Source organism: Bradysia coprophila, unplaced genomic scaffold (assembly GCF_014529535.1).
Source record: "Bradysia coprophila strain Holo2 unplaced genomic scaffold, BU_Bcop_v1 contig_87, whole genome shotgun sequence".
NCBI lineage: Eukaryota > Metazoa > Arthropoda > Insecta > Diptera > Sciaridae > Bradysia > Bradysia coprophila.
In genome coordinates, this window is record NW_023504014.1 from 1,326,808 (window position 1) to 1,342,104 (window position 15,297).

A 15,297-nucleotide genomic window follows, 5' to 3' on the forward strand; every position below is an offset into this window, starting at 1 on the left:
AATAGGAGTAAAATGCTTAAATGAGAATAGACCGCATAAATATTAAATATGTGAACGGTGTACTACTTGGTATAAGCATAACAAATTAATTAATTATAGCAGCGCCAATGACCCTTGAAAACAAAGTGTAACGACACCCAACACTAATAAATGTGCTATTTACAAACTTATTATACGATTTAGTGCCTAAAAGTGTTTAACGCTTAATGATTGCGGTTTGTCACCATTATGTTTACATTCAAGCCGTTCATCTGAAGATTTCGAATCTCTCACGAATGTTTTCGTCGTCTATTTTCAGAAAAACATATGCCACAAAGAAAAAAAAAGACAGAAAAAAAATCAACAAGAAATGTACGTAATACATAAAACTGGGAAAAATGTTATTTCATTCCATCCAGAGAGAGAGAGAGGGGTCACATTCACATAAATTTCATTGTATAAAAGAAAACAATTTGTCACCAAACCATTAAAGAGGTTTAATGTCGGGAGTCGGGTGGGTATATGAACATTTAACAAGAGGAACGGGCTATGCAGAAAAACTATGAAATGTACAGAATAAATACGACGTACAGCCCGAAAGAATGCGCAATTTAAAAATAGAACGATGATTATCAAAATGATTAAATGTTTGTAAAAATGTAAATATTTTTCAATGAGTTTTCTGTTAAAATTATTTTTTATTTTTATTTTCAGGGAAAATAAATGTTAAGAAAGATATTCTAATTTCATTTGTTATTTTTATGGATGATTTGGGGATTACTTACTATACATTGCCTTTTGGAATATGAAGTGATTTACGTGGCGCGGTGGAAAATATGAATCCAACAAAAATTTCTGAAATAGAAGGGAAAAACATTTCTTGAATGAGGGCATCGAAATAGAAATTTCGGGAAATATGTTAAGTCGAGTACACTGATCGTGAAAAATGCTTGCAAAATCAGAGTTTACTTCAAGCGTGAACAATATTGACAGATGATGCATGAGACAAATGCCAAATATTTCTCACGCTTAATGTAAACTATGATTTTACAAGCATTTTTCATGTCTTTTCGATCTGTTTACTCATCTTTATCTTCAACACTTGGATTTATATTAACGAACATTTTCTGGTTTCTTTCTTTACAAGAGAAATGGGTCCGTTTACAAATTTTTAGTTCTTCCGAAGACAGGGCCTGTTTTTGGGAAATTGATTTTCTATATTGGCTAAGCTCTTCAAAACTACCTAAATTTTCCAAAAATTTCTAAGTTGTCCAAAAGTTTCCTATAATTTTCTATATTTTTTAATGGAATTTCGCAAAAATAGGCCTGGCCTAACTTTCCTTACTTACTGGTTTAGAGCTGACTTTTACTTAAACGGTTTCACTCACTCAGATCTACCCTTCAAGGGTAAATGTGACGCAAGTCCTTTATATTACTTATAAAATAAATGATATCGCTAAGGGTGTGTATTCCGCACGCAAAAGTTTTATCAACAAAAAATTGACTCAAAAAAATTGTGAAAGAATATTTTACAAAAAGAAATTTGCGTGTCACAAGTGGCAGATGTTGAGGAACCTATAAGAATAGGAAAATGGTTAATAAAGAATTTAAACTGAAGAAAGCTTGTGACAAAAATTTGTTTTTGTAAAATTTTCTTTCAAAAATTTTGATAATAAATTTTTTGTTTATAAAACTTATGCATGCGGCCCACAATGTGTCACCCTCAGCGATATCAGTTATTTTGGAAGTAAGATAAAGGACTTACGTCACATTTACCCTTTAAGGTTTTTAGACCCGTACGAAGTACTGGGGTCTTATGGGTTTACGCATACGTTTGTAACACGTCGAATTGGACTCCCTGAGTAAGGGGAAACCTATTGTGGTTGTCTAGAGATGCCAAATCCGCGAAAAAAAAATGTCCGTCTGTCCGTCTGTCCGTCTGTCCGTCTGTCTGCACGATAACTTGAGTAAAACGCATCCGATTTTGAAAATTCTTTTTTTTTCCGTTTGGTAATGTCAAAAGACAGGCTAAGTTCGAAGATGAGTGATTTTGGATCGACCCCTCCCGAGCTGTGGCCCAATAAGTGCTTTACGGTTTTTCGAAGATATCTCCGGACATTTAAACGTTAAACTTGTAGGTGATACGTCAAATAAAAGGTATTTACAATACCGATCGACAAAAAAAAAGTTTATGGAAATCGGATGACCGACTCGTGAGTTAGACCCCTTGGTGTGGAACAGGCACAGGGCGGCAAGCAGTTTTTGCTTGTAGGTCGGCCACATTTGAACATATTTCGTCTGTTTTAGCTTTATTAGATAGGCATTGACCGTACCAATCAGGGAAAAAAAAAATTATGAAATTATGTTCTCCGGAGCGTGAGCTAGGTCTCTTGGAGTGAGCTCTTATCTGGCTACTCGGAAGTACAGTGAACGTGGTGTATTTTGACAATATCTCGAGTAAATTTTGACCGAATTTCATGAATTTTTTTTTGTTTGAAAGGTATTAACGAATGTCAAGCGTCGGTACTATTTCCGGTCTCCTAACAAAATGGCTGCCGGCGGCCATATTGGATTTTAGTAAAATAGAAATATCTTGGGAAAAATGATACTTAGAGAGTTTCTGTTAACATGGAAATAATTTGTTATGTGTGTGGGGTTTCAGGGATTCCATATACGGACATCTATATATACCTATATACAGCTATATTGAGCTATATACAGGCATATAGAGCTATATAATAGCATATATTTATCTGTGAAATGTTTATTTATAGTGAAATATAGTTAAATATAGCGGTATATAGCTGTTTAAATAGGAATTTATGAAATTTGTCTTCGTACGGGGCTGTCTATATTGCCTCCGGCAATTTAGTTGTATATGATAACAAGACAAAGAGTGGATAATGTAAGTGATTTTAAAGGGAGAATAGTTTTTCAGCAGAGAAGAAAATGAAGTAAGAGAAATGAAGAGTTTCACATTAAAGGCTTTTGATACGAATAGGTGTTTCGTACGGGTCGGCGTTAGCTATGTTTTTGATTGTAAGTTATGTCCTTGTTTGGACATTATAATTTTGACGAGTAGAAAATTTGTAGTAGGTGTCGACGAGAGGTGCTATAATCACACTAGTCAAAATAACAGTGTCCAAAAAGGACCTAATCAACTATTTTTAAATTGAGATGACGTTCATTTGTTGGTAGTTTTGAATCGTGCAGACCTTGTTGCAGCATAAAGGAAAAGGTAAACTATGACCATTCGATTTGACTGACTCACGTGGAACGTTTTAAGAATCGATGTGGCGCGTTGTGACGTCTTGTTCTGTACTGCTGAATTAAATTGAAACGAACGAATGGCTCACTAAAAGTCTTAAAAATTCTTTAATTTGTACATTCAGAAATTTAGGGATTTTTTAAAACTAGGTATCACCTTTTAGGGGGGTCATGTCCCTTGACTGACTGACTGACTGATATTTTCTCAAAAGATTTTTGCAACAAAAACATCATAGATTGATCAAAGATGCTTCAGTATTATTGTCTGCTAAAGGAGGGACACGCTTCGCTCTGGGCGCAAAGTTCACACTCGTTAAAATTTTCTAGATTATTAGACTTTTAGCAAATAAATCTACTGAAAATTGGCCCTTGCTCTTGATTAAAAGGTATTCAACTCGTGTGATTACGGCACTCGCTTCGCTCTGGCTGGAAAGTTTACACTCGTTGATTTTTGTTTCTAGCATAGACAGCAAGAAATCACACAAAGAAAGCTATTCGTAATGAATCACAGATTATTACTCCAGTATTTCCCATTAACAAACTTAACCCGAGTAATTTCAGTATTGATCGAAAAAAAACGTCTTTGGAAAGCTGTCGAAAATTACTCCGTATGATAAGGGGACTATTTTACAGACAGATAATCTGTTTTTAGACCCGTACGAAGTACTGGGGTCTTATCCGTTTACGCATACATTCGTAACACGTCGAATTGGACTCCCTGAGGCACAGGGCGGCAAGCAGTTTTTGCTTGTAGGTCGGCCACATTTCAACAAATTTCGTCTGTGTTAGCTTTATTAGATAGGTATTGACTGTACCAATCAGGGAAAAAATTATGTTCTCCGAAGCGTGAGCTAGGTCTCTTGGAGTGAGCTCTTATCTGGCTACTCGGCCGTACAGTGAACGTGGAGTATTTTGTCAATATCTCGAGTAAATTTTGACCGAATTTCATGAATTTTTTTTTGTTTGAAGGGTATTAACGAATGTAAAGCGTCGGTAAAATTTCCGGTCTCCTAACAAAATGGCTGCCGGTGGCCATATTGGATTTTAATAAAAGTGATATATATTGGGAAAAATGGTACTTAGAGTGTTTCTGTTAACATGGAAATAATTTGTTATGTGTGTAGGGTGTTTCAGGCATTCCATATATGGACATCTATATATATCTATATTTACCTATATTGAGCTATATACAGGCATATAGAGCTATATAATAGCATATATTTATCTGTGAAATGTTTATTTATAGTGAAATATAGTTAAATATAGCGGTATATAGCTGTTTAAATAGGAATTTATGAAAGTTGACTTCGTACGGGGCTGTCTATATTGCCTCCGGCAATTTATTTGTATATGCTAACAAGGCAAAGAAAGATAATGTAAGTGATTTTAAAGGGAGAATAGTTTTTCAGCAGAGAAGAAAATGAAGTAAGAGAAATGAAAAGTTTCACAGTAAAGGCCTTTGATACGAATAGGTGTTTCGTACGGGTCGGCGTTAGCTATGTTTTTTTTGGAATTCCGTTAAGAATTACTTGAGTTATCGTGTTATCAAGCGACAAGACAAAAATTCTTTTAGGCATATTTCAGAAATCTTCTGTCCGTTATAACCCATCTTCTTACTTGACCTGAGGAATTTAATTCCCCGTCCAATAAAAAAACGTTTTTGGAAATCCGTTGAGGATAACTCATGTCATCGTGTCATCAGGGACTGAATACAGTGTGACAAACATTTTATTTTTAAGGTTTTTGGTCATACATTCATGTATTTTCAATCATAGTAGTGAACATTTTGTAGTGTTTGTCATCCGTAAGACCCGTGATTTTCAGTCAAGGGAATAACATTCTTAAATATAGGTTCTGTCTGAAGTCCGAAGCTGTGCTGGAAAATAGTTGCTTTGAATGAAGTGACAAGATCAAATATATTTGTGTGTCGTATAATATGTGATATCTTTTCACCAGAAAATACGACCTCAATAACGACCATGAATGTGTTAGTTTTCCATTTGGCTTTAACAGTTTTCTCAGAACAGGTCCAACCAAATCTCATTTTTCTGTGTATTTAATTAAAAAAAATATAAAAGTGGCAAGGTAAAGAGGAAATTGCTTAAACTAACAGAAATCGTTAAACATTAAAAATAAACTCAACCCTTCACAAACGGAGAACTTATTTAAATAAATTAACGAGATTCACATGTAAACCAGACTGACTTCGACCTAATGAATTTAACGATCTCGTTTGACCATTTTCTTTCGATATCCATCACTCAGCTAGTGAAGTAATGAATAATAACGTGAATCAATCATCGATAAAGTGTAATGCGAAATGCTTACACCAATTGATAAACTTTCGTACTAAAACGAAACATTATTTCAATAGTATGTCATAAGTGCAATACATCGTCATGTTAAAACCCATCGACGATTATGAAATATTGCTGTGAATACACTCCAAAATCCAGGAATAATATTCGATAACTTCAAGTTGCTGAGTTTATGGTTTTGTGGTCATTAAGATTTTAGAAACATCAAATTTCCAGCATAAGTTCATAAACTATTAAGTGCAATGTAAGATATCTTGTGCCATTCAGTATAACACAACTTAACTCTATTAAATTCGCCTCGAAATTTGTGCATAAAGTTACTGTGTTTAGTGACGACAAAACTGAAACTTTCAATTCATAGCATGAATAAGCTTATGCACAAGCACATAAGCATTTATATTGAGACGAAAGTTTTGCGTTCTATGGTCCTGAATATTATTTGCTTGTTTCAAATATCGAGAAGCGTCGAGCACAGCATATCTTGTCATATTATAAGTCCGTATGTGTGTAATGAAACTGGTTCTAATTCTAATTTATTTATTGGCACTCAAGCAGATTTATGAAATTTCTACCCAGATTTCTGTTGTAAATTTATGATGATCATTTGAAACACTGTAATTGAGGCCAACCATCTTCAAGCGATAAGCTATGCACCAACTTAAATTGGAAAGCGATAACTATATTATGAAAAACTAATGTAAGAGGCACACCTTACGTGTGTATAGAAAGCTACCATTGGTTTTGCATAATTTGAGACACAATAGGGAACGTAAGATTGTTCAAACAGAAATGGAATGACCAACACAAACGGAAACACAAACAATTCTTTTTTTGGGACAATGGAGCTTTGCCAAAGAAAAATCGTTTGTGTTGGACATTCCGTTTCTGTTTGAACAATCTGACGTTCCTTAATTATTGGATTCTAGACGAACCGTTCGATATTTGGTCACAACCGTTAAAACATCAAGTGAAATGAAAACAAAAGTCCAGATATTGAACTTGGTTACCTCACATTGCAAATGCGATTGAAAATGCTCCAATTTTACCAGTTGTTTAGCATCAGGCAGATCATGGAGAAATGCAGAGAGATCAATGTTGCTCTACACCATTTGTTTGTTGATTTTGAAACGGCATATGACAGGGTTTTTCGGAGGAAACTATGGAATGCGATGGTGGAACTTGGTTACCCCAAAAAACTTATTCATTTGGCTAGAATGACTCTGTCACATGTGAGAGCCAAGATCAGAATTCGGAACAATCTATCTGATACCTTTGAAGCCTTGGAAGGACTTAGACAAGGCGGTGGACTGGCAGCTCTATTCTTCAACATTGTTCTTGAGAAGGTGATAAGAGAGAGCGACGTGGAAACCAGAGGTACAATATTTAGAAAGTTGAGTCAGTTGTTAGGATATGCTGATGACCTAGACTTAATTGGACGGAACATTGACATCGTTAAAGAGAATTTCACGAAAATTGAAGATAGGGGTGCTGAGTTCGGTCTCAAGGTCAGTGAGAGAAAAACCAAGTACATGACAACTTCATTGTCTGATGGCAGACCAACGGACCATACGCTGGAGGTGAATGGAAAATACTTCGAGACTGTCGATAGCTTTATTTACCTGGGGTCGCTGGTCAATAGTGATAATAGTATCGGAGAGGAAATACGTAGAAGGGTAACGCTTGGTGACAGTAGTTACTACAATCTTCAAAAACTCATCCGGTCAAAAACACTCAACCGCAACCTTAAGTGCGAATTGTACAGATCGCTGATTCGACCAGTTGTAGCATATGGATCGGAAGCTTGGTGCATGACACAAAGTGACGAACAGACACTTTTGGTTTTTGAAAGGAGAATTCTTCGATCAATTTTTTTGGAGGTGTCAATGTGAACGGTAACTGGAGAAGAAGATACAACCATGAGCTGTATCAGCTTTACAAGGAGGCTGATATAGTCAACTTCATCAAAATCAATCGATTAAGATGGCTCGGGAAGCCCAAGAGCGAGATGGAACGATGCAATTGAGTCTGATCTGAAAGTACTAAGAGTGAGCGAACGTTGGCGCGGAAAAGGTCCGATTGGAGAAGATTGCTGGAAGAGGCCAAAACCAATAGTAGGTTGTAGTGCCCGCCTAAGTAAGCAAGTAAGCTCCAATTTTACAAGATTTAACATTAACTAAAATTCGGGAATTTTAAGGAATAGACTGGATTAAGTATAAATAAATTATTTTTAATTGACGTAAATTACTAGGTCCCACCTTTTGGGCGGGCCAGATCCCTTGACTGACAGTTTTCTCAATATATTTTTGATCAATTTCATTGTATTTAATACAAAAGCCTACTTATTCCAGCGATGGAGCGATGGATGGCCAGTTGCTGATTTTTTACAAGTCTTTTAAGTTGTTTCCCCCTTGATTAAATATGTTCACTCAACGTCAGATTGGTCAAATATGATTTTGAGGAAATTCAATTTTTAAATTACAGAAACCCATGTTTAGGATTGATTGAAAAAATGCCTCTGAGAGAAAAATAATAAAAAACAAAAGAATTGGAACCAAGGAGTAAGAGTAAGTTTGGTGAGTAGGGATGGGAGACGTTCAAAATTATCGATAATATCAATCGAAAGAAATTATCGATAATCGATAAATCATATCGTTATCGATATTTTAATATTTATCGATAATTATCAAAATATCGAAATTCAATAATTACAGTGAGTAAATCTCTAAAATGTTTGATTTCAGTATATTTAGCTAATCCTTCTGTCACATCTTTTGACAGCTTATAACGTTTTAGTACGTTTTCTCTCCCAGTAGCAAAAACCCAATCCCAGAAAAAAAAGAAACTGTATCGAATGCCGCAAATGCATTTAAAAACGAACATTCGGTGAAATAACTTTTTTATCACACCAAATGTTTATCATTTTATACAAATATGTTCATCTTAGAGATTTACTCACTGTATCAAAATATCGATATTTTGATATTTATCTGAAAGTTCATGATAATATATTGGAATATATCGATAAATATAGGATTTTCGGACCGAAATATCAATATATCGAATCATTGATATCTTGATAATTATCAAAATATCAATAATTATCGATTATCGATATTTTTTTGATAATTTTCGATTAAAAAAAGTCGATAATTATCGATTATCGATAATCGATAAATATCGATAATCATTATCATTATCGCCCATGCATGCCTATTGGTGAGATGTTTGAGTCTAGTCAACCTGAATTGTCAAGCGAATAAGCAATAGTAGAAGTCCTGCAACTTCCTCACATTGATTTTATTCTTAATCAAAACTGATTTATTGTTTTTTTTTTAAACATCAGAAAGAACTTTACCATCCCATTAATATGAATAATCCGTTATATGGGACGCCGTACATTCGCTTATTCTAGAGATGGTGAAGCACAGCAGCCTATCCGGTTTTTTGAGTAAACCAAAACATTGGTACCATAACATGTGGAACGTTTTCATATATCCTGAAAAGATAATTAGTTAATTGTCCACTCTGAATGGAAGTTGTAAAACTTACGTTAATCCATTGATTGGTTGCAACAAAACATTCATTTGTAACCTTGCATTTATTTCCACTGGTACTCCTTTATTCGCATCCAATTTGATCGAAAATGCATGTTTATCCTTACTAGGACTCATACCGTCAACATGATCAGTATAACTTCGATCAGCTAAATAAAAATGTGGATATGACACGAACGCGGGCCAGTTGAAATGACAATCAGTAACATTTAATACACCGGATTTTAGATCGGGACAACTTGGTTCCGATCCCGTACAGAAGCATGTGTTGGGCGAATAGTTTTCACCGTTGTCGAAAACTCTTCCGTCACCAATCCAGTTCGCTTCTTCTGCTTCACCGTTTCGAGTTGTAAGATTTTCCGGTGCGAGGGTTATTGATCGACACATGTCGGGCATGAAAAGTGTAATGTCATCGTCAGAATTTAAATTGGGCGGCCATAGTTTTCCAAATGTTCCATTGATTTGTGAGCAACCATTCGAAAAAGAATCGGTGGTCGTTGCACCATTCCACATATGCAAAGTACCCATTTTGGATATGTCATATTCTCCGATATTCACGTTAAATGTTCCGTCATAGCTCCATGAGTTATTGCGGTTTGAAAGCCATCCGAATTTGGAAAATCTTCTTGCAGGAAAAGCTGTTGAGTTCGTCGAATTCAAGTAATCAAGTAGACTATCATTGTAACCGTCAAATAATAATTCGCGGACCGTTTTTGTAATGAAAAGACTTCCACCCAAAGTATTCAGCATAACGTTTACTCCCATCTTTATTAAAGGACCATCATATCGAACAGTATAGCCTACCATCTGTAAGAAAAATGATTAAATTCCAACATGGTTAAAAATCGAATTAAATCTGTACAGCTGATGGAACATTTAAATTGGTTATGTTGTCATCCAACGAACCATTCGACATATGGGACATAAATTCCCACGTTCGCAATTGATTAAATGAAATCGTTCCATTATTTCGGTTCCAAGTAACATTTGTAGGATTGTTGCGTTCGAGAAACACATACGGTCCCAATTCAGCGAACATGGGCTTTACATTGGGATTGTGCACTTCATCAGAATTGGTCCAATTAAACAGCGTAAACTCTTAAAATGAAAATGATGTTTAGGAACAGGTCAGGTCAACATGAAAAATTAGGTATTTTCAGGGCCTGACTGGCCATATGGTTCAAATCGGACAGGCCTCATTGGCGCCTTTCATTTTTTTAGTTGCCTTTCATTAGTTAAAATTCCTTTCGATTAAATCTTGCGCCTCTTGCCTTTCGACGCAGCCAGTTCGGTAGCAGCCAGTTCGGCCCTGAACATTTGATTATCTTGTCATTTCAGGTTATTCCAAACAAAGGCCTTAAAGCGTCTTTTCTTCTAATTCTTTCTTCTGAAAGCGTCACTTTGCTCAGTTCTGACCTGACCTCTATGTAGAGCTTATTTCAGAGAATTTTAATTCTCAAAAATTTCGGAAAAATTCTGAATTTCAGATTTTTCTCCGAATTTTTCGGAATTCTCTAAGACAAGCCCTGCCAGTAAGCGCTTTTTACAAAAGGCACTAGTATCTCACCCATATATGTAGGAAGTGATGTTGACCTTTGTCCAGATGGTATCTCCTAGTTGGTTGCAATAGATCAGTGTCAAATAACTGTTCTTCTCTCAAAATAGTGTCAAATGAGTTGTCAATTTCACAAAGCTAGCCTCAAACAATGACAGCTCCATATAAATTTTTGTAACATTTTGGTTAGCTTTGTGAAAATGACAGCTCATTTGACATCTCAAACGACATTGACAATGATTCTTTAAAATGTCTAATCAAAATTACCGATTCAAACGAATTCAATGCACTTGTTGGACTCAAAAATCCCAATATAATACCGAACAGTAATAAAAAATGTCCATCGCAATGCGTTTTGGTTTTTCGAGCACAGCAGTAATACAAGTAGAACATCTTGTGATGTAGGTATTAATGAAGCAAGACGCCGATTGAGATTTAATTTATATGAGTCGACGAATGATGACCTTATCTCTTCAATCTATTGTTATGGATTAGATAAACCAGACTGTCTTCGATAATTTTTCGAAATGGAATTTACAAGATTATTTGCAACTCTAACTACTTTAGATAAAAGTGGTACACATTATCGCACCTAGTCAATGACTAGTAGTCATATCCGTTTTTTTTAAGAAAATTGAAGACGTAAATGAATGTATGTACCACTTAAACGTACATAACGACGACAAGAGCAATGGTTGACTCATTCGTATATTCTATAACCAAAGCGTACATTGGAAATGGTGTATAAATAAGATTAATAAAAATTAATGAGATCAAACCAAAATTCTACGATTGGCCCCATGCGACCAAACCCCCAGTGAGTACATAACCAGTGGTGGATTACCCTATGGGAAATTCGGTACCGTGCCCATGGCGCTGGAAACATTTGGCGCTGAGTTCAGTCACAGAATGGACAATTATTGTCTGAAGAGAAATTGTTTATTAGTTTCAAACTGAAATTTAAAAAAAATTTGCTTGCGGCGCTCGTAATCTGTCACAAACCTATAGAGAGTTTGCGGATGCCCAATCTCGTAAAGCACAGTACGCACGTAGTTTTTAAATTTGTATTTTGACGAGTGCAGGAGTCCACGGGTTAAAAGTGAAAATTTCAATTCGCATTTATTCAGTCCAAACATTTACAAAAAGGAATTATTTTGCGAGGAAACATGAATGGTGAAGTCTAAAATGAAACATTTAGAACTATAGTTCTTCACATCATGGAAAGTGTCAAAAAACGAGGAAACAGCGCCTCTTCGATCACTCGAACTAGTTCAGAATGGAGTGCTGAGCTGATGTTCATTTGCCTTTTACACACAAGAGCGTAAATCAGGTTAAAAAAGGAAATCTGATGCCTCGAAAAAGAAAAAGCTCGGCCATTGAATTAGCGTAAAAACTACGAATTGTGATGTGGTCTTCATAAACTAAAATTTTTAACTTTTAACTCATACCAGTCAGTGCTATGCCAATAATCAAAAAAGCATTTTCTTATGGTATCAGAATTTATGTAATGATACCTTATTTTTCCAAATTTTCTTGCTCGCTGCGCTCGCAATTACATTTCTTCCACTTCTGTCGTAACACTATCATTCTTTCAATAGTCTCCGGAATGCACGTCTTGAACAAGGAGTAATTTTCGTTATTACCACCTTGTTTATATGAATTTCATATAGAAAAATTGGCGCTTAAATTGCGTTTGCCAGTGGCGCTGAAAACCTTAATCCGCCCCTGTACATAACCTTAATACATAACCATAGTCCTAGCATGTATAACGGTTACATCATGAACGTAGCCGTAGCCAAGTTCGTGACGCAGTTACGTCTATAAAAAAAGTCTAACAAAGGAATACCCACCAAAAGTACCAAAACAGCAGCATTCTTCACCACTTTTTCTCTCAGTTTTCTTTTTTTTTAATCTGTTTATTATCATTCCAAATGCCATTTTCCAACCGATCTTTATTCTTTTTCAGACATGACATTAAATGTTTCTTTCAAGTTGGGTCAACTAGATAATCTTACAGATGTTACACCAGTTACTACACATGTAACAGCACCTGTTACGACACCTGCAACAGCACCTGTTACTACGCCTGTAACAGCACCTGTTACTACACCTGTAACAGCAGCAACCGTGTCACTGTGTGACTGTTTTATTGGTATGTTTTGTTCCAAATGTGACTTTAGTACCTTTAGTACTACAGGATCAAAAAGGTGTGTTTTAGACCCAGGTGATGAAAACGTCCAGAGATGGAGCGATTAGAAAAATAGTTAAAAAATTATTGTAACGAGGTTTTGGTATGGCAGCAAAAGTCATCTCGTCTGGGTAAGTGTTTTTCAAATTTTCTCTGTTGCGGCTTTAATTTTACGTATTTCAATAGTGCTTAAATAAAGAATATTTTTGACAAGTAAACTCTAAATATTTTGAGGCATCGACCGCAATGCCAAAGGTTCAACTGTGGGGCATTTTTCGACGATTTTGGTAAATTGATTGATTGATTTCGATTTCTCAATTTCCTTAACTCGCTCTATTCAAAAAGTTATTTTTCTCCATACTCGAAAAAATGCCATATTTTTGGGCCGGAAGTAATTTGTAGCATCCAATAAAAGCAAATTATAAAAATGTAGTTAATTTCTTCACATATGATCAATTGACAGATAGAACGGCTCAGCCACCAAATGGCGCATTTTTTAGAACATCGATGTAACTTTGTATAAGGTCAACGTTGACGATTCGAGCCATTATTTTCTTACAAACAATCACTGGATTGCCAGGTTCATCAGATGTAAGTTGTGCCACAAAATGTGCGATTAATGTCTAAAACGAAAGTTGTACAATTGGAGGCACGGTTCAATTGGATTAGAAATTGAAACTGTCTTCTTTTCGAATAATATTTCCATGTCTCATTACCATTGTTGTTACAGCTGTAGTTGGAACGGTAAACATACCGTCGAATCTATATGTATTTCCAACCGCCTGAGGGCACGTCGTATAGCGACAGGAATCGTAATCATACGTCACAACTGCATTTGGTACTTGGATATTCTCTACTGGAACAAAAACTTGATTCTCAGCAGATCCAGCTGCAAGTCCGACTAAAAACCCATGTGTAGTGGCAGTGGTAGATGCAATGGATGCGATATAGGTCAGTGAAATGTTCGTTAATTTGCCGCTGATTATGCCACAGCAATTCGGCATTTTGCAACCCCAATTATCGAAACATGGACCAATTGTTATGTCAGTCACAACAGTTGGGGCTTTTTTTTCGAAAAGATTTCTTTTTTACATTATCTTCTTATAAAACAGCGTTCAATTTTCAAATAATGAAAAACCGGTGAAGCTTATCTTTTTAGTAAAATTGAATGTGAAACTTACATGCCGGATCACATTCATAGCTGACGATTGGCCTGTTCTCATTCCATATGTCTTGCGAATTAGCAAACTGTTGAAAGACATTTTTTATCGAAAATTTTAGATTAATTCTATAAAGTCAATTAGCGCCAATTACGCCAGTTTTATCGACACACATACGCCAGTTTTAATAGAATATAGCAGGTTTGAACTTGTAAACAATTACAAAATAAAAGTAAGATACCTTGGCAACAATAGCGACGATATAAAAAATTGTAAACATCTTCTTCCACTTCCAGTAGTTTAATGTTGAAAAATGAAATAACACGTCCGAATATAAGAGAATTTATAATACGTGTCGCTTACCTACCTCAGTGAGGATAACACGCATGTCTATTATTTTACATGCTCCTAGCGTTGAAAACCGTTCTTTTCAAATTCCATGCACTTTCGACTTCTTCAGCATGTAAAATCCATTACACGACTAGGAGATAGAAATGAAACGTCACGATTTCATGAGTTTATTGACCTCTGCTTCGCCTCGTATCAACAAAATTCACACGAAACTTGGACTTTCAACTTTTTATCCCATCTTATGTAAATGACTATTAAGTTTATCACCGAATGCCGATAGAGAACTAGAGCGAAATTATGTTGAGTTTACGAAAAATCTCATCATTTGAACTCTTTCGAATCGAACTTCTCGAGCAATAAATCCTTGGTACTGGGTCGTATATACTGTAAAGAAATCTTCCAGACAAAGAATTCAGTTGACAAATGGCATTGCAGGGTTGGTAGAATATCAGCCCTAAAAAACACGCTAGGGGTGAGTTTTGTCCAGAATGAATATCTCTCGATGGCTGTAACTGAAAATTCTGATTGTCTGTACGTAGAGTAACAACTGTGATTTTTTGCAGAATTTTTGGACCCCTCCTTAAGGGTGAAAAAATTCACTCAATAAATGTTTTAAAAAATTGGATGTTTGCTATCATTTTTTTAGATCTGAAAAAATTATGTGAAATACATGTCCATAAGACCAATCAATGGTCAAAATACCGAGTTAGTTCTGTACCTCTAACGTATAAAAAAAAAATCGCAAAAAATGTGATGAAAATCTCAGATGTTACCCTCCCCCTGTTACCCCAGGTTACACAGACATTTTTCGAGAATTAGTACAGATTTTTGCGTCAACACACTAGAGAGAAATAAATGAAAAACGAAATTCTCATTTTTGCCAATAACTCCACTATAACTCCAATTTTGGAGTGTCATGCTAAAC

General features: G+C 35.5%; 2 protein-coding genes across 2 annotated transcripts; both read right to left on the bottom strand.

The window, feature by feature from the left end:
• Positions 1 to 8,852: 8,852 nt before the first annotated feature.
• On the bottom strand, positions 8,853 to 11,065 carry LOC119084634 (protein croquemort-like). Its single transcript, XM_037194703.1, has 5 exons — positions 10,941 to 11,065; positions 10,686 to 10,731; positions 9,981 to 10,216; positions 9,114 to 9,925; positions 8,853 to 9,060 (listed from the first exon to the last, which is right to left on the bottom strand). Exons 2-5 carry the CDS (start codon positions 10,687 to 10,689, stop codon positions 8,997 to 8,999), a joined length of 1,116 nt encoding a protein of 371 aa, XP_037050598.1. The 5' UTR covers positions 10,690 to 10,731; positions 10,941 to 11,065; the 3' UTR covers positions 8,853 to 8,996.
• Positions 11,066 to 12,745: 1,680 nt separating this feature from the next.
• LOC119084635 lies at positions 12,746 to 14,324 on the bottom strand. The gene is made up of 4 exons (XM_037194705.1): positions 14,263 to 14,324; positions 14,043 to 14,109; positions 13,578 to 13,924; positions 12,746 to 13,484 (listed from the first exon to the last, which is right to left on the bottom strand). The coding sequence occupies exons 1-4, from the start codon at positions 14,299 to 14,301 to the stop codon at positions 13,335 to 13,337; spliced, it is 603 nt and encodes a 200-aa protein (XP_037050600.1). The 5' UTR covers positions 14,302 to 14,324; the 3' UTR covers positions 12,746 to 13,334.
• Between the last annotated feature and the right edge of the window lie 973 nt (positions 14,325 to 15,297).

Bases quoted from the DNA above. Each gene is read 5' to 3' on its own strand.
- LOC119084634 (XM_037194703.1), bottom strand. The intron at 9,926-9,980 runs GTACAGATTTAA...TTTTTCTTACAG, and splicing joins ATTTAAATGTTCCATCAGCT to ATGGTAGGCTATACTGTTCG. The intron at 9,061-9,113 runs GTAAGTTTTACA...TTATCTTTTCAG, and splicing joins CAACCAATCAATGGATTAAC to GATATATGAAAACGTTCCAC.
- LOC119084635 (XM_037194705.1), bottom strand. From the start codon at position 14,301: ATGTTTACAATTTTTTATATCGTCGCTATTGTTGCCAAG. The intron at 14,110-14,262 runs GTATCTTACTTT...GTCTTTCAACAG, and splicing joins TCGTCGCTATTGTTGCCAAG to TTTGCTAATTCGCAAGACAT. The intron at 13,925-14,042 runs GTAAGTTTCACA...TCGAAAAAAAAG, and splicing joins CTATGAATGTGATCCGGCAT to CCCCAACTGTTGTGACTGAC.